Below are 19,088 nucleotides of genomic sequence, written 5' to 3'. Positions count from 1 at the left end.
ATAACTCGTATCGATGACAAATCACAAGTGAACCCACTCTTCTCCAGACCTTTCTTCCCCTTGAATATGACCTGTTCAGTGGATTGATCAGTTTCCAACAATAGGAATGCCGGAGCTCTCACACATGAGGATTCACTCACATAAGTCTTGTGAAATGCTAGCCCTGTTGGCCCCTTTTGTGACTTGGTGACCCCAAAGGGCTGCACTAAGCACAGGGAATGAGGACTTGAACCCAGGACCGTGGATTTCCAGACTCCTTCCATGGTCCTGGTACGCAGACTGGTAAGCTCCGCTACTTGGGGCTTTCATTTTCCTTCTGCATTTATAGAAAATGATGGCATGTACGTTACGTTGGTGGTTTTAGCATGTGATTCAGGCCACTGGCAATGTGAAAAGGATTGTTTTGGAGGAGGAGAAGCATTCCATAGTGTGTAGTGAAAGCTCTCTTCCTGTGTCTTGCACACAGGAAAAGACCAGTTGTCACAAAACCTGCTGTGTGCAGTAACCTCCCGGACAGATTGGTTTCCTCGCAGAGGATGGCGTGCTACAAATTGGCGTGAATCCATGCGGATTGAGTGACACCCCCCACACCCCCACATCTCACTCCGTGTGTGGGGCCACTCGGGGTAGATAGCTGGAGGAATGTCTGCCTGGAGAAGGGAATGCTGACGTGGCTCCTCTCTTCCCAGCGGCGGAGTTCGGGGAGCCCCCTTCTGAGCAGACCGGTCTGGCTGCCGGGAAGACTGTGGCCCCCACTGCAGCCCCCGTGTCCTGGAGGCAGCAAGATCCTGCGGAACCAGGGCAGGAGAAATACTCCAGGAGTCCATGTGCGATGTTCGCTGCTGGAGAGATCAAAGTGCCTGCGGTGGAGGGCATCCTCGATTCAGCCGGCAAAACCATGTCCATTAAAGAGAGGTAACGTGATTAAATGATGGCAGAGTAATTCTCCTGGGGGTGGAGCTTACATGTTGCTGGTAGGAAAAGCTCCAAGTGATGGGTAGAGATGACGTCATGACCACACAGGGGGCGGTGATGCTGGAGGAGTGCCAATTTTGGACTCAGGTACGGGCACGAGCGGATGCTGACTTGGGCTTACTTATTTGTTTGGGATTCTGTTTTCTCTCTTTCCTATGAAATTCTTGCACTGTCCCATGATGGAAGCAATGTTCTTGGCTCTTTCCCCATCAGACATGTGGCTTCAAATTGAATGCACTTAAGCCTTCATGACGGTCTGTGTAACGTGTATGTAGATGGAATGAGGACAAATCCATATTTGGGACAGACGTCTTTGGGATTAGAACCTAAGTTTTATTTATCCTACAGAAAGGGAAGCGGAGGACTCTTGTGAACTGGGTTTTGAAGTTTTATGTCAGGTCATAGCTGTGAAAGATGACATTGGACTATCCAGTAACACTGTAACCTCGTTTCCAAAAATCGAATGGAGAATTGAGAGGGTATATTTAAATGGGACAGGGACAAGGAGCCAGGGCTAAATATTTCAGGCTGTGTTTTCCTTGTTAGCCTTTAGCCACTGTGGGATTAAACAGCAAAAGATGTCATAGTGATAAAAAGACTAGATGCAGAAAGATCTCTATACTTTTCTAGGGTGACCAGCACAGCTGTGTCCACCATCCACTCTGCCGGCACCCTTCCTTCGCACGTCCCGCCATTCGGAAGCTTTCTTCCCCTGCCAGACAGTGGCCACTCTGATGTTTCTGGATACATTTTGCACTGCCTAAGACTATACATCAAACCACGATCAAAATTCCTCATTCTTCTTTCCAAGTCCAAGTTTTTTGAGCCCCATGCCTAAAAGGGTTAGATAGATGGGGACTTTCTCAACCGACAAATTAGTAAGGTTGTTAAATCTTAACGTACTTTTGCCTTCACTTGTTTTCAAATTCACAGTAGATGAGACTGCCGGGGGCTTAGATGAAGGGGAAGATAATACCCCATCAGCTAAATGGGAGTGAGGTCTTGAATCAGAGACACTGGCCTGTGCTGGTGTGAATTCCTCCTCCACCAAAACCTGGCCCAGGGAGAGCTTGATCCCAGAGATCCTACTCCTCATCATCGGTTGGATGAGAAGGAAGACACATCATTTAAGGGAATTAATGACTAATACCACTTACACACAAGTTCAGGTGTTTCATTGGTAAAATATTTCACTGGGGTAAAAAAAAAGTATGCCCCCTTCTTTCACAGGCTCTTAAAGGAGAGCCCTCATCTTTGGGTATAATCTGTCTGTTAGGACTTTGAACCTTCAAGGAAGAAGTTTTGTGTCTCTCCACTGTGCAGTAATTCTTGGTTTACCTCCCTGTTTATGGTAAATCTGGTATATTTTCTATTAGCATAATTTATGACGAGCTTAGCTGCTAATAAAAGATGAGAGACACTTCTCTTAGAAAATATATCGCCAGCGATCCCCCCCCCCCTATATTGATAGTATTTTTATTTGTACTTTGCTGAAAACACAAATGGTGTTATCTTTACAGTCCATCTGTGGTAGTTTTTCCTGAAGCAGGGCTCTGATCCCTCCCTTCTGTTCAGAAAGAAAGAATGAAGCTTGACCTATTTAAAATAAGAATGCTCTTTGTATATTATTTGGCCTTTTTTTTTCCCCTTTTGTGATGTAACATATCACGTGGAACTTTCAAACTTTATTTTAACTTCTGACTGCCCTGTTTCACCAAAGAAGGAGTTCGGTTCCAAGGACCACTAAGGCCCAACGGGGGCGAAGGGACCGACCCCAGGGGCTGGCCTCCGACCTCCCCTGGGTAGCTGGGGTGAGATTGTCATATGCTCATGCTGCTGGGTTAGCCACTCACCTGTGTTCCAACTAGGAAACTGAACGGAGGACTGAAATGTCAGCGAGACAGGGGTGGGAAAAAGATTCGCCTCCTCCTGAACGGATTTTCTCAATTCATGTGTTCTTTGCATGGTTATTTCCAATTCCACATTCACATCTGACTCTTAGTAAGAGGTGGAGACTGGACTTCGCAGATTTCCTTCATTGTTTTTAGAAAGCTGCAGCTTTCGCTTCCTTAGCCTTGTGCATCCATCTCTTTCCTGCTTGGGAGGTGGGTCTGTTGAGTCCTGTTGAGTCCTGAGGGACACCAGGGGTCATCCACCATCCCCCCGCTTGGAATTTCTTATGGACCACCTCACTTAGTACTGAAGGCAGCCCTTACAGGGAGGCAATGCTGTCCCCATTTTATACTCTGATAACTGGGACTTGGAAGACTGTCAGAGTGTAACTCAGAGTGTAACTAAGAAATCACAGGAAAGCTTCAGTATGCTCCTCTTTTGGGGGAAGCAGGTCGTTCAAGGAGATGTCCCTAAAGGCTCCTTTTCTTTCTTCCTCTTTTCTAATGTCTGCAATGTCAAGTTTGAACCATAACTAGCACCACTCAGGCTACCCATTGGCTTTTTGCACTGGATTAGTAAAATCAACTGTTTCATAACTGCCTAAATGATTTGGGTTTAAATTGGCCCTGTTCGGGGTACTTCTTTTTATTTATTTATTTGACAGACAGAGATTACAAGCAGGCAGAGAGGCAGGCAGAGAGAGGGGGAGAAGCAGGCTCCCTGCTGAGCAAAGAGCCTGATGCAGGGCTTGATCCCAGGACCCTGGGATCATGACCTGAGCCAAAGGCAGAGGCTTAAACCCACTGAGTCACCCAGGCACCCCTGTTTGGGTACTTCTTATTCTAAGTCAAATAAATTGTGTGTTCTTTAGGGGTAAGACCCTTGAGACCCCTTTAGAAGTCTACTAGGCTATTAGGAACCTTATCCACAGTTACCAAAGCAACTGTAGCTGTGCTTTGGGATTCAGGAAAAGATTTTTAAACAAGGCAACAAAGAAAGCCATCCTCTCATTGGGAACTGGTGGAGTGTGAGGGCTTAGGTGAACTCCCAGAATGGCAAAGAATGTGATCCTTGGCCCTCACCAGCCTAGCCGTCCGCCCTGCAGAGGCCTGCTCTGGCCCCTGCATTCCCCCCCAATCCCCTGCTTCCCACCCCACCAGACTGCATCCATGCTCCCCCCACAGGGACTGGAGGCTCTTGCTCAAGATTTCAAGATTTCAGCCACCAGAGGGGCCCCCAGATTTACGTAAGAATTCGGGCCCCAGGAGTCTTCTCTGATCGTTGATGTGTCCTCATTTAAAAGACACAGGAGCTTACTCCAGCAGCCTGCAAACCAGCCAAGACCAAGATCTGATAGGAGTACTGATCTGTGCTGGTCTGTCCTATCTGAAATCTGTGGGGTGCCAGTGATTCAAAGGGGGAAGGAAAAAAAAAAAACCATACTTAAGATTAGGGGCACATGGTTTGCCTGTCCCACATTTGACCCAGCCCCAACGGCAGGGAGCCTGCAAAACCCGTTCTAATCAGACTGGCCTCTTAGACGGGGCTGAACACAGGCCTGTCAGGCCAGCATTCCCTGCTGAGAAAGTGTGGGCCTTGGCGAGAGAGGCAGACATTTCCCCAGGCGGCCTTGGAAGCACACAGCGCCTGTGGCCCCCAGCCAGGCCTTGGGGTTAATAGGCTAACCCAATGCCACTCACAGGGCTCCCCGCCTCAGACCAAGCAGATGCCCAGGCTGTCAGCATCACAGCCCTGTAAATAGCGCTCGGACTTGGCGGATGTGAAAAGCGCTGACAGTTGTTTGAATTGCATAGGCAGTAATTTATGTCGTGTGTGGGAGCAGACCTTTTGCTCCTTGGCCCCCACCAGCGGGTCATGGAATCACAGGAGAAGGGTTTGGAAAGGTCTCCTGCCCTTCCCAGCCTGCGGATCACCAAGTAGGAAAACCATAATGCATGTAAGTTTCAGCACGTGTTGTTCGTTAAAGTTAGCCGTCATTGGCACTCAGTAAGCCAGGGCAGGGTCCCAGTACTGTGTGGCCTAAGTTAAAATGCCAGTTGTTCCACGTGATTCTGCTGACCCTGTAGTCCTTGGAAGTGCCTGATGAGACCCTGCCAGCACATCCAGAAGCAAGATTTCAGGTTTGGGGCCTGAAATTAAGGCCATTACAGGGGAGAAAAAAGCCAACATTATAAGAAACCCAGAATACTATGCAGTCTCTAAAACATTCAGACACAAATGGGTCTGGTCAGCTAACACACTAATGGAGACAGACAAGCCATGCTCTGGGAGGCAGGGCACCCCTCCCTGGGCACAGCATCTCCCTGCCCCTCCCCTCTAACTGCAACCCCCCCCCACCACCACCACTACCTGACATGCAGTGTGATCTCAGTCAGTGAAATCCTTCATCTGTGTGTGCACTCATGCCTCATCTGTCGCCTCAGAATAATCTTCAGTTTCTTTGGAACCGGTAGAGCATGAGGTGGGCCATAAAGTGATTGTAGAGTCCACAGTTTGTTTTTTCTAAGTCAGGTTTACGTGCACTCAGGGCAGCCATCAAGGAAACCGTATGGTTATTTGGGTTATGTTTTCATTGCTCCAGACACCCAGGAGCTTTGTTTCAAGAATGTCCTCAAAGACTGTAGCACAGGATTTCCCATAAGCTCAGCTCACGGGGATGAATTCGACTTTTTAGATTCTCTCAGCTCACTTGGGATCAAATCTGATTAAAAAGGTAGATGGTCAAGATGAAGAACTACTGTCTGTGTCAAAGGGGAAGTAAGAGACAGAAGCCAGCCCCAAGACCAGTTTGCAAGGAGATGAATGTCTCTCATGAGATGGCATGTTGGAAGTACTTCTTCATTCAGGTGTAAAAATACCAGCATACTCATTTTCTTAAAATCTCACTTGTAGATGCTTGGAAATACTCTGTGCAAGTACATAGATACTTTGAAAGCTCTATGCAAATACTAGTTGTTTTTTCATGATCTGATTTTATTTGGTTATTTTTCCTTATTAGCATAAAACTGATTCATTCAAAATAATTAGAGAAAAGAGAAATCATTGTGTAGTCTCATGAAAACACCTGAAGGCACTGAGCATTTATTTTCAAGTACATGAACTGGCCCTGGTAGCATGCAGAGTACTGTCAAACATCACAGGCTTTAGAATGCAGGGCTAAATGGCACCTTCAGCCAAATGGGGTCTGTCTTAGGATTTTGACTCTAATTGCCAATGTGGGTTATTTTCCTCTACCACCAAGCATGTCTCTGACCCCAGCTGGGAGTCCTGCAATTCAGCAAATTCTGACACTGTCTACTTGGAGATGGCTTCAGATGCCACAGGTTAAGGGCTCTGTTGCATAAGGATGCCCCCTTAACACACACTGTCATATCAGATGCTAGAGGAAGGTTCAGGTTGTCTCCTGGACTTTTGACCCTATAGGCTACAGATTAGAGATTCCAATGACCCCCTCTTTGGGTTTGATTTACTAGAGCATCCTTACTAGATCTCATCCTCCTTGTAGAAGGTTATAACACAGGAATAGCTGGATGGAAGAGATGCATAGGGTAAGGTATAAAGAAAGGGCACTGAGCTTCCAATCCTCTCTGAGCCCCATCCTTTTGGGTATCCATGGAGACCTCATTCCATAGGCATGGTTGATTGGATCATTGGCCATTGGTGACTGATTCAACCACCAGCCACTCTGCAGAAGTCAGGGAATAGGACTGTAAGTCCCACTCCTCTAATCACAAACCACATGATTGGTTCTCCTGGCAACCAGTCCCCATCCTTAAGGGCTTCCCTAAGGTCACCTGATTAATATAAAGACACCTCTGTCATTCTCATCACTTAGGAAATTTCAAGGGGTTTAGCAGCTCTAGACCCAGAAGGGTGATGAAATCCAAGAACAAATTTCTTATTGTAAATCACAATATCACAATAAGGTGGCATTGTATCAGTTTTATAGAATGGTCGTGTGAGGTCTTATGTGCTCTAACATAGCGGAAAGGAAAGAAAGGAAAAGGAAGAGAAGGGAATAGGTCCAGAGCTTGAAACTCCTTCCCTTTTAGGGGACTCCTTTTCTTTGTGCTTACTTTCCATTCCTTGAATGAATAGACAAGGTATGATTATGTACAAATTTTTAGATGGAAGTAGATTCTTATTTAAGTACTGCAACATTTGTTTTTCTTATTTGCATAGGAAAACTTTCATTAGTGGAGTCAGGAAGATGAGTAGAAGGGACCTAAGAGACCATTGAGTCCAGTTCCCAGAATTACCAACAAGGAAAGGATGCCAGGCTACTGGGCCAGAGTTCACGGCCAGGCTAGAGCTGATGTGCTTTCAAGTATGCCATTTATGGACATGCACTAGGATGTTCAAAAGACCCCATCCAGCAGGCTCGGCAGAGAAGAACGGCGGGGGCCGTCTAATGCCTTTCCCCCCAATCTTTACATTATTTGAACAGCAGCTGAAATGAGTTTAGTGATCACTTTTTTTCCTTTCATCTTTCCTATGTCTGGCCAACTTCAGTGCCTGAGACAGCTTCATTCATCATAGGAGAGCAAGCTGAAGAAACCTTATGCTCATGGAAACAGCCTTTTCCCAGGCTGTAGCATCCAGGCAGCTTGGTACCAGGTCACATCAAATTGAGCTAAAGTAGGTTAGGTAAAAAACCCCAATTAATTAGATTCTTTTTTTTATGTGGCTTTCCCCAGGAGGAAAGTTGGAGTCATTTTAAAACATTTAAAACAGATTTGTAGAGAATAGTTTCCATATTAAGATAGATTGGAGAGACCACGTACCTTTGGAGGAAAAGAACAGGGCTTAGAGTACAGAGAGATGAAAATCTTAAACATCTTATTTTGCCTTTTCTTGAAAGATATGAAGTGATTGTCAGTTCCTTATAGCTTTAAGTTTTCAAAGCCATTTCTGCTAAATTTTCTGCAAAGGAGTACTGTCCATCCAGCTGTAGCTGTTAAATGTTATTCCACAAAGTGACCAGAAGGGGTCACTAGAAAACGTTTTTTCTCTGGGGATGGTTTACCTTCATCTCCTTGTTCTCAGCCCAAGGGCAAGGAAAAAAACACAAAGGTAATTCCTCTGGTGGAATGCTGATACTAAGATTTGAGGGAAAGGACATCTTAGAAAAGGGGATGCTTGTATTAATTTTCCAGGCAGGACTTTTTTCAGAATAAATGAAACTCAAAAAGATTGAAAGTTGGTAGCTGTGGTCATGTTTTGGCCAAAGACTAACTTACCCAAACTATGCTTCTGTTACAAGGTAGAGTTTGGTGCTGAACCCCTTTTGGTTGGCTTATGTTCCCCCCCAGGTTAGCACTGTTGAAGAAGAGTGGGGAAGAAGATTGGAAAAACAGACTCATCAGAAAGCAGGAGTATGGCAAGGCGTCTGTTACCAGCAGCCTGCACATACAAGAAACAGAACAGTCCCTCAAGAAGAAGGTAACGTTCTCTATGTTCAGAAAAAGCATTCAACTAACATCACGCTTGGAAGTGTATCAGCTAGGCAAGCATGCCCTAACTAATGCCCACTCTGGGAAGCGCTGTCTTGCCTCGGGTACACACTGCACATCTGCCTCACAGCAGCTGAAACTGATCAAAAGGTCAAGCCTTGAGATGCTATCAAAGTGTGAACAGCACTGTGTACATAGTGCGTGAAGCAAGCAAGCTCCTATATTTTGAAGTGTGTACTTTCACTTCAGTTTAAAACCTTCCAAAGGGAAGTCATTTTGGCATTACGGTGTTATTAAAATCTTTAGAGTAACAATCTTTAGTTGACCACAAGCCATTTATAAGATGCATTTACAATGCGGTCTTGCATGTCCTGTGCTAAGATTTAAAAACTGAAAAATACAAAACAAGGACATATGTGTGGTCAGTGAGTACTTACTTTCTTATTACTTATTATTGTGAGTGTGTTTTACAAGGAGCCAGGTGTGCCTCATGTTGAAAATGTATAGCAAAATTCGTTACAAATTAAAATCAGGTAATAAAAAAAAAACAAAAACAAAAAAACAAGTAATGCTCTGTGATCGATACTGGCAAGTGTTTCGATACTGACAAGTTATTAAATTACTAATGTGATGATGACCAGCTTTGGACCAGTCAGTGCGCACTCTCAGAGCTGATGGTGAGTTTCCTGTCGCTTGGCCCTACGCTTGCAAATGCATGTCCTGGCTGGGGACAAGGCGGCCACCTGTCACATGTCCACTGGCCAACTTCTAGGATCAAAAATCTTCAAACAGAAACAAACAAACAAAAAACCCCAAAAAACCAACAGTTCCACCAGGATGGGCCCCTGTACCTCTTTTAGTTCTAAAACAACTTAAAATCTATGGAAGAGAGGAACTGTGAATGTGACCAGTAGCCATTCAGAAACTTCCATGGAAGGGAGGTGCCCGTGTAGGATGCTAAGGCGGGAATTCTGGTGTTATTTGATATGGTCCTTGTGAGTCCTCTTAGGTTGAATTGAAACAACAATTTGAATTTTCTTGTTTGAGACATATAAGATATTAAAGATAGTGGCTGAAAACATCATTTCAGCTGCGAGAATTCTGGTGCTATTTGATATGGTCCTTGTGTGTTCTCTTAGGTTGAATTGAAACAACAATTTGTATTTTCGTGTTTGAGACATATAAGATATTAAATAAGATAATGACTGAAAACATCATTTCAGCTATTTGTAAAGTTCTCTAATACAGCTGACTTAAAAGCATGTGGGCGAAATCTGGATTTCAAGAATGCGATCTTGAAGTAGAGAAAAAACAAAAACAAAAACCGGGCTCCCTCGATGTATCCCTGTTGCCCACACACTTTATTTAAAAGGGTCTTGAAATCATCGGTTCAACAATAACTTTAACACTCACTTCTTGTTGGTCATTTTGGAAGATGCAGAGAAGCCATAGGAGCTGACAGGCCCATATGGGGTTGGCGAAAATTCAGATACAGCTCTCATGCAGAAAGGTAGCTGGGCTCCTCGGGAACAGTGAATGGGATAGGCGCCCGACCCCTTAAAAGGTGAGGGGGGAATCATTTGAGCTGTGAGTAGAGGATGAGATCTGAACTTCGCCCCACTTGGGTTTTCAGCAGGCGGGGGTGCTGAGGTGGTGACTGTCGTTGCCCAGGGGGAGAGCATAGCCCATGGGAGCGCCGGGGCTCTAAGCATGCCTGGGACCCAAGTGTGCAGACTTGTCTCTGTGCTCCGGGACATTGCAGATGCCGCAGCCATCGTGAATGCACTCTGCCTCCTCCTCCTCTTCTTCCTCTTCCTCCTCAGTGACCTAGTTCGCCAGGGCCTGAGACAGTAAGCTCTTTGAAGTTAAAATAAGCTGATCTATTTTGGGCTTTTGTAACAGACATTGGGAAATCTCAGGTTCTGTTGAGGTCAAGTGGTTTTCACATGGCCCCTGATAAGCCCTCGGCTTCTTTTCATCCTAAGGGCTGGCAATATTTTTTGGTCACACCTTCGCTGGGCTCAGATGTGAGGTGCCTTAAACCTAATCTGTCTTCATACGGTCCCCCCACAGCCGAACGGTGCTCGAGAGACGCCTCTGCTCCTGGGTGTCTGAATGCTGCCCGGAGAAAGAAAGATATTCATGCCATGTGGTGCATGCAGATGGGATCTGACTGCCTGGGTTGGATCTAGACTTGCTGATGGAGAGCTCTGCTAAGGGGAGCAAGTTCTAGAACCTTCCATTTTTTCCACCCAGAGAAGAAGAGAGCTGGTTATACAGTCAGAGCTTCACTTCCAGCATAGTTTGTGAATTCATCAAAGGCACAGAACTGTGGTGGCCCGTCCGCCCTCCTCCCGCTTTTGTATGTTGTAAGCACAACCCTGTGAGCTGCAGCCTGGGGAAATGCAGAGGAGGCAGGAAATAGACGGGACTCCCTATAAATCACGCCTGTGGCCCCTATGAAAATCCTTGCTGTCCAGTAAAAATAAAATGTGAGCAGCACAAGTAATTTTAGATTGTCTAGTGGCCGCATTAGAAACCAATGAACGATGCCTTGAAAAATCTATAAGGGTTTTGTTTCTGTCAGAGAGTTGGTCCCCAGACAAAACAAATTCCTGATGCTCTAGCCGGCATCCCGTTCTGGATCCTTCCTGGGAAGAAAATCTCTCTTGGCCCATGAATAGATTTGGGGAACTAAGAGCTTCCCATTCCCTATAAAAAGACTGGTTGTGTTTCAGAGAACACCTCACTTAACAGCAGTTCCCTGCTTTTCAGATTTATTTTGCCCCCCCCCCCCCCCACGCATTGGAGCTTCAGAGCACAAATCATTTGTTTACTGGACTCCCTCCTTTCCTGTAATCACCATTCTGGGTTCTTCCTCTCTCCTCTCTCTCTCTCCCTTTCTCTCCCGTTGCTGCTCTTCCTTTCTTCTCTCTTCTTTCTCCTGTTCTTGGCTTAGTCCAGGGCAGGGCTAACCTGACTTAAGCATGTCTGCTTTTATAGCAAGTATAATTAGTTCTGAAGATGGGAAAGCCATGTGGTTTGTGGATTTGGCCAGGTCCACACTGTCCGGAATGTGTGCACTTGAGTGTTATCCGTACACCGGTCCCTCCAGGCTAACTTGTTCCATCCAAAGAGCGAGAAAAATGGAACAAAGTTTTCAAAGCGGGAGTCTCTCCATTACCACTCAATTGCATTTATTTATTTATTTTATTTTTTTTAACCAAGTGATTATTTTAAATTTCCACCTCATTTTGGCATGTTTGACATCAAGGTATGTCATGACTCCCCTACAGTTTAAGATAATCATCCAATATATCAGACTTTTTTCCAGGAAATAAAATCCCTTTATAGAATGTGCCATTACAAGTTCTGTGTCTGAGTCACAGATGTGGAGTTAATATCCAGCTGTGCTCAGTAGTATCTGGTCAGTGAATCAAGCTAAGATCTGTGATGTCCCGAAGCATGTTCTTGAAAATTGAACGAAGGTAGATCTGCCACATTCATGGTCTAATTGTCTGCTGACATTGAAATTCCAAATTACAGTTCAGGAGAAAGAAGTCGCCTCAAAGAGCTAAGGGAGGAGGGACAGAAAGGCGGAGGGTATGATCTGCAAATGAAAGATTATCATCTCACTGATGGGATAGGAGTTTCCCTGGTGTTTGTGTCACCGACTGTGTGAGCATGTTTGTGCATGCGTCCAAGTGAACCCAGGCACCAATTCCTTGAGAGTGCTTGTGACACCCTAACCCTACCCTACTCTTCCAGCACTCTGCAATGTTTCCTGTTTGTTTTAACCTGTAGGAAGAAGGAGGATTTGCAGATGATAGTGCCATTTCTAATCTGCTTTGGGTAAGCCTGACTCTAATGTAGGTGTCCTCTAGATTCTAGCCACAATTCGACCTCGCCATGTATAATTTTCATCACTGGTGTTTCCTTTTTAAGCTCTCGCTGTTTGGTTTCTTGCTACCAGGGAAGATGCCACCTCTATCCAGAGAAGACAGCTATCCTATTTAATTTTTTTTTAAATTTTTTTTTAATCATATAATGACAAACCTTAAAGACTTTAAGTAAGAGATTTTATGGTAAATGCTGAACCTGTCGATGAACTTTGGGGTTCCCCTCTCTGTAACTGAATATGGTACAGACTGCAGTAATCTTGTCATTAACTCACGTAATTACTGCACAGAACTGACTCGATTGTATTTACTGTGCTGGTATGGGTTTCTGTTAGCCCTCTAAGAAAACAAACAAATAGAAGGGACTGTCTTGAAAAGAGAACTGAAATTGCAATGAGTAAATTAACATCCTGGTTGAGATACTTCGTTTTTGTCTCTACTTCTCCCCTCCCAGCTCTGATAAACCTTCTCTTTTCACCTCTAATCCTCTTGCTTTGCTCTATAGGAACCTGTATATGCTTCTACTTATTCTCCTACTATACCTGCTGCCCATAAACACCTGTCTTTTGTATCTGTTAATCAGGTGAGGAAAAGCCTATGCATTTTAAGCCTCATTGCAATTTCTGAGCAGTAGGGAAGAGCTTGTTTCATTTGGGGATGGAACTTCTTCGCTGCATTTCAGTGTGTGTTTGTGAGTGAGTGAGTGAGAGAGAGAGAGAGAGAGAGAGAGAGATCAGTTCTTGTATAATTAGAGTTAGTCACACACATCACATCCATGGGTCAGACTTTTAGGCAGACTTGATGGCATTCTTTGACCTTGGAATTGTGAAACCGGTTTAAGAGAAGAATTTCCCCTTTTAATGTCCAAGGTAAGTCAGAAGCCCAAGGACTGTGCCGAAGCTTTCTGCTCCCAGTTGGGAACAGTGCTATCTTGCTAGGCCTGATAAAGGAAGACACGGAGTTGCGGAGTTGCGGAGTTGCGGTGGAAGTAGGTGGGTGTGGACGGGCCAGAGGGGAAGGTAGAGCAGGGAAGAGGCTGGGCTGACAGGACCTCCTCGCAGTGACTTACTGAGATGAGAGCCCACAGCCCTCTTGCTCCATCTCCACTGTACCTCCTTTGAAACCCACCCCAGAAAGGAGATCTGACTTGGGTGGAATCTTTCTGTTCGTGCAAAACACACTATCACTTTTAAAGCCCAGAGTACCAGAGATTGTTTTTTATTCCCTTTGGAATGTCCCTGGGGTCAGAGTGTCTGGGAGAAGTGCCTGCATCCACACTGTCATGAATCCCAGATTCTATCCTCCCTCCGTCTTAAGGACCTTAACCTAGTCATTTCCCTCGGAGGGCCTTTGTCTTCTCATCAGAACTGGGTTTTCTTTTTTTTTTTTTTAGATTTTATTTATTTATGAGAGAAAGATCACAAGTAGGCAGAGAGGGAGGCAGAGGGAGAAGCAGAATTCCCACTGAGCAGAGAGCCTGATGTGGGGCTCGATCCCAGGATCATGACCCAAGCCGAAGGCAGAGGCTTAGGTGACTGAGCCACCCAGGTGCCCCAGAACTGGGTTGTTCTTACCTCTAAGGTGTGTTCTAACTAAAAATTTCATGATTATAGTGTTCTGTTAGGACGAGTGGTGACAAAATAGGTCTTTGACAAAGAGGCAGTGAGACCTTATATCAGATATGAAATTGACAGAGTGCTGTCCCAGCGAGGTATCTGCTGGGCCCTCCTGCTTCATCTTTTATCTTCGCAGTGGAAATCCCCCTAAGGCAGCCTCTTCCTCACTCCTGGGTTCCTCTGAAGTTAAGAATGCTGGTCTGTGAGATCCCAGCCCCACACAGACAGCAGTGTCCACCCCCAAAAAACAGGATGAAATCTGGAGCAAACCTGCTGTTCTATGATTGGGAGAAGGGAGAGGGGTTGTTTCTTTTAAATAAGTCATATTAAGCTGGAAAAGAAAAGATACATTATTGAACTCTTTAAATACAAATGATATTTATTATATATAGACACATATACACACTTTTTAAAATCAACTTTATTTTTTAAACATTTTTATTTATTTATTTGACAGAGAGAGATCACAAGTAGGCAGAGAGACCGGCGGAGAGAGAGGGGAAGCAGGCTCCCTGCTGAGCAGAGAGCCTGATGTGGGACTTGATCTCAGGACCCTGAGATCATGACCTGAGCTGAAGGCAGAGGCTTTAACCTACTGAACCACCCACGCGCCCCTAAATCAACTTTATTTTTTAAAGTAGTTTTAGGTTCACAGCAAACTTGAGCCAAAAGTATAGAGATTTCCCATATACCTTCTGTGCCCCCGTCGGCACATACACGCATGCGCACGCGTGCACACACACACACACACACAGAGCTTTCCCCACCATCAAGTTCCCACACCAGAGTGGTGCATTTATTAAATATGTTGAACCTGCACTGACATATCATTAGAGCCCAATGTCCATAGTTCACACTTGGGCTCCCTCCCGGTGCATGTTCTCTGGATTTTGACAAACATATGATAATACTTATCCATCATTATAGTATCATATAGACTAGTTTCACTGCCCTAAAAACCCCCTGCCCTCCATCTATTTATACCTCCCTCCCTCGAATCCTTGGCAATCTTTTTTTCTTAATTTAATTTTATTTTTTCAGTGTTCCAAGATTCATTTTTTATGCACCATGCCCAGTGCTTCATGCAATACGTGCCCTCCTTAATACCCAACACCAGGCTCACCCAACCCCCCACCATCTCCCCTCCAAAACCCTCAGTTTGTTCCTCAGAGTCCACAGTCTCTCATGGTTCATCTCCCCCTCTGATTTCTCCCAAATCACTTCTCCTCTCCTTCTCCCAATGTCCTCTGTGTAATTCCTTATGCTCCACAAGTAAGTGAAACCCTATGATAATTGACTCTCTCTGCTTGACTTATTTCACTCAGCATAATCTCTTCCAGTCCCATCCAAGTTGATAAAAAAGTTGGGTATTCGGGAGGGGTAATTATGAGGGAGGCATAATTATTTTTTCCAGAAAGTTGTAGAGTTGGGATCACGCAGCATGTAGCCTTTTCAGATCGGCTTCTTTCACTGTGTCCTGTGCCGTTAAGGTTCCTCCATGCCTTTTCACGGCTTGATAGCGTCTTTCTTTTTAGTGTTAAATAATATTCTCTTTCTGGTTATATCAGTTTGTTTGTGTGTGTGCATTTGTTTTAAAAATATGGAACACTTGGAGCACCGGGGTGGCTCAGTGGGTTAAAGCCTCTGCGTTTGGCTCAGGTCATGATCCCAGGGTGCTGGGATGGAGCCCTGCATTGGGCTCTCTGCTCAGCAGGGAGCCTGCTTCCTCTTCTGTCTCTGCCTGCTTCCTCTTCTCTCTCTCTGCCTGCTTTTCTGCCTACTTGTGATCTCTGTCTGTCAAATAAATAAATAGGATCTTTAAAAAAAAAATATGGAACACTCCATGAATATGCATGTCATTCTCGTGCAAGGGGCCATGCTGATCTTCTCTGTATCATTCCAATTAGTTGATTTATCCATTTGCTTACTGAAGGGCATCTCAGTTGCTTCCAAGTTTTAGCAGTTATACCTAAAGTTGCTATAATACCCACATGCAGGTTTTTGTGTAAACATTTTCAACTCATTTGGGGATCAAGCAGCACAGTTCTGGACCACATGGTAAGGGTATATTTAATTTTGTAAGAAACTGCCAAACTGTCTTGCGAAGTGGCTGCACCAAAAGTTTGCGTTCCCACCAGCAAAAAATAAGACTGCCTGTTGTTGAACAGCCTCACCAGCATTTGGTGTTGTCAGTGTTCTGGATTTTGGCTATTCTAATGGGTGTATAGTGATAATCTCATTGTTGTCAGAATTTGCAATTCTCTAATGACATACAATGTGGACCACCTGTTCATGTGCTTGTAATTAAATATAAATAAAATTATGTTATTAAATAAAAATCTTTGGTAAGATGTACATTCAGATCTTAGCCCATTTTTCAATTGGTTGTTTATTTTCTTATTGTTGAGTTTTAAGAGTTCTTTATATATTTTGGATAACATTTCTCTCTCAGATGTGTCTTTGGCAAATATTTTCTCTCAGTCTGGGGCTTGTCTTCTCATTCTCTTGACAGTGCTTTCATAGAGCAAAGGCTTTTTTTATTTCAATGAATTTCAGTTTATTGGTTCTTTCTCTCATTAGTGTTGTATCTAAAAAGTTATTGCATTCAAGGTAATCTAGATTTTTATGCCATGCTATCTTCTATAAATTTTAGTTTGGCATTTTACATTTAGACTTAGGATCCATCTTGAGTTAATTTTTAGGGGAAGGTGTAAATTCTGTGTCTAGATTCTTTTTTTTTTTTCCCCTTGGCAAGTGGGGATCTAGTTGTTCCAGCACCATTTGTTGAAAAGACTTTCTGATGTTCACTGTATTGCCCTGGACCTTTCAAAGTTAGTTTATTTGTATGAGTGTATTTCTGGGCTCTCTGTTTTGTTCTATTGATCTATTGATCTGTTTTTTGTTTGTTTGTTTGTTTGTTTCCCCAGTAATACCACACTGTCTTGATTATTATAGCTCTGTGGTAAGTCTTAAAGTAGGGTAGTGCCAGTCCTCCAATTTCATTCTTCTCCTTCAATATTATATTGGCTATTCTGGGTCTTTTCCCCTCTTCATATAAACTTTAGAATTAGTTCATCAATATCTGCAAAGTAGCTTGCTGAGATTTTGGTTGAAATTGCATCAGATCTGTAGATAGAGTTGGAAAGAACTGGCATCTTGACAATGTTATAGTTTCCAATCCATGAACATGGACTACTTCTCCATACATATTTAAGTTTAAAGAAAAATACCACTTACCAGAAGTAATTTATATTTAATTGCTTCAAAATTAAAATAGCCCTAAAATTCTGTATTTTTATATCGTGACAGCTTTTCCAGATAAACATTTTATGTACCAGCCTTTGTAGTTGGAGTTCATCAGTGTCTCAGAGACTCACCTCCTGCGGTCCTGGTATCTGTGTTCACTTATGCAGAGGCTCAGAAAAGAAAACAGCATTACAACAGCACACACATTCTTTCTAAATGGACCATTTGTCTCTTTGTTGGGCTTTAACACACATTTCCTTCTTCCTCACATGCCTCACAACTGCACCAGAAGAATATTTCCCTGTATTCTCCTCCCTTTATCTTAGCTGCTGGTAGATGGTAGCAAGACCATGGTTAGTTTGAGGCTTAAGCCTAGTTGAGATCTTTCTCCATGTTTTGTTCAGGCCATCAAAGGCTGCGTGTACTGATGAGGGACTAAAATCACTGGCAGGGTCAGGGGGAGCTGGTGCAAAGCCACAATTCTTTAACAGTACATAGAATTCTTACACAAAAAAAAGCTAACAGTACTGATTTGTCAGTTTATTTTTACTACTTAATCTGTGCTCTTATAATTTCTTTAGCCTAACTAGATGTACATAAGATAAATATTTAAAAGCCAGATCACGGTATTTTCTATTCATGAAGCCCTCCAGTTTAAATTTGTACTAATCCTAGTAGAACATGTTAGATTTGCTCTCTCTTCTTGTATCACCTCTCTGTGTCAACAACATGTGGGAAGATTTACGTTGTGTATTCCCGGTAGGTGTACAGAGACAAATGCATCCGTAACAATGCAGTAAGCTGAAAACATTCTTGCAGATTGACCCTTTGCCTAATTTCAAACTGTGTTCTATTAATTCTCTGTCTGTCCCTAAGACCTGCCTTCTTCCCCAGCTACTTTACTTGTTTCACTGCCTTCTACACACTCACACACACACACACACACACGTGTATGCACACACATATATGGTTATTCTCTCCCCTTGCTGTTTCCATCTCTCTGCCACATTCATGGGATCTGCATTTGAAAGAATGGAGGACAGACTGGGTAGGGCTTCCATTCACATTCTGCCCTAACTCTCTTACTCTTCTAGTCAATCCTAAACCATCACCAGCTAAATCTAGACGAGCCTGGAAAATGGCACAATACTTACTATAATGTATACCATGTCCTTCTCTAAACAAGGAAAGAACAACTTAGAAAGGAAAAACAAGACAATAATGAAATTTAAATATGTATCTTGTGAGAAATTGTATTAATCGTCTCTGTGGATTGAAAGCTGTATATTTCTTACCCACATTATAGATCCATCTGAAGTCAGCAATTAAGGGCCCTAAGCCAACTTCACTAAGTAGCCATGTTAAGAAAGAGAGGCAAAAAGTTTTATGTTCAATAGTATCATTGAGAGAGGAGTTTAAAAAAAAAAAAAAAAAAACACTCCTTGACAAAGATCTGGCAAACTACTGGAAGCTTTAAAGCCTCTAACAGCTGTATCATTCCTGGGCTGGTAGCTTCCATGTTCTTGTAGGAGCTCCAGGGATATCTGATTGCTTTGGGAAATGGAGTTGTGGACTCGGGGATGCCATTTTTTTGAGTCATGAACCAAACCCCACCGCCACACCCGGGATTTTGGATACATGTTCCCAAGTTCAGCAGAATGATGATGTCTGGCTCTTCGGAGGAGCAAACTTTCTTGGCACTTCATATGTTTTTTCAGAATATTTTAAGCCAAGTGCTACATTGATTTGATTAAAATTCCCTCCTGGAACTTCATTTTCAAAGAAAACGTATTATCCTTTTTGAATTTTGATGAGGTCTTCCTGGCAAGTCAACCTCGGAGTTTATTTAATAAGGGTATTGGATTCGGAGAGTTACTTGGAATGAGGGTCATCTCACCAGCCATACGTGGAAAAGTGCAGGGAAAGGGTTTTTAACCTTGGGATAATATTGTATTTTGATAAAATTTAAGACTTACAAAAAAGGC

At 43.7% G+C, this 19,088-nt stretch overlaps 1 protein-coding gene and 1 non-coding gene across 13 annotated transcripts in view; one reads left to right on the top strand and one right to left on the bottom strand.

The window, feature by feature from the left end:
- The window catches only part of SVIL (supervillin), a 116,787-nt gene that overhangs the window by 59,220 nt on the left and 38,479 nt on the right, over nucleotides 1-19,088 (top strand). For 6 of the 12 annotated variants that reach the window (XM_045069103.1, XM_004777845.3, XM_013048626.2 and 3 more), the window contains 4 exons: nucleotides 690-915; nucleotides 8,202-8,331; nucleotides 12,147-12,194; nucleotides 12,747-12,824. In XM_045069103.1, coding sequence (XP_044925038.1) covers nucleotides 690-915; nucleotides 8,202-8,331; nucleotides 12,147-12,194; nucleotides 12,747-12,824 — 482 coding nt within the window. The remainder of the gene's footprint in view (nucleotides 1-689; nucleotides 916-8,201; nucleotides 8,332-12,146; nucleotides 12,195-12,746; nucleotides 12,825-19,088) is intronic. The other 6 variants (XM_013048628.2, XM_013048630.2, XM_013048631.2 and 3 more) reach the window with 2 other exon arrangements.
- LOC123388865 lies at nucleotides 15,683-15,790 on the bottom strand. The gene has a single exon (XR_006603386.1). It is a non-coding gene; the product is annotated as a U6 spliceosomal RNA (small nuclear RNA).

This window comes from Mustela putorius, unplaced genomic scaffold (assembly GCF_011764305.1).
Source record: "Mustela putorius furo isolate JIRA1106 unplaced genomic scaffold, ASM1176430v1.1 tig00003913_pilon_pilon_pilon, whole genome shotgun sequence".
NCBI lineage: Eukaryota > Metazoa > Chordata > Mammalia > Carnivora > Mustelidae > Mustela > Mustela putorius.
This window is presented reverse-complemented; position numbering and strand designations above follow the sequence as displayed.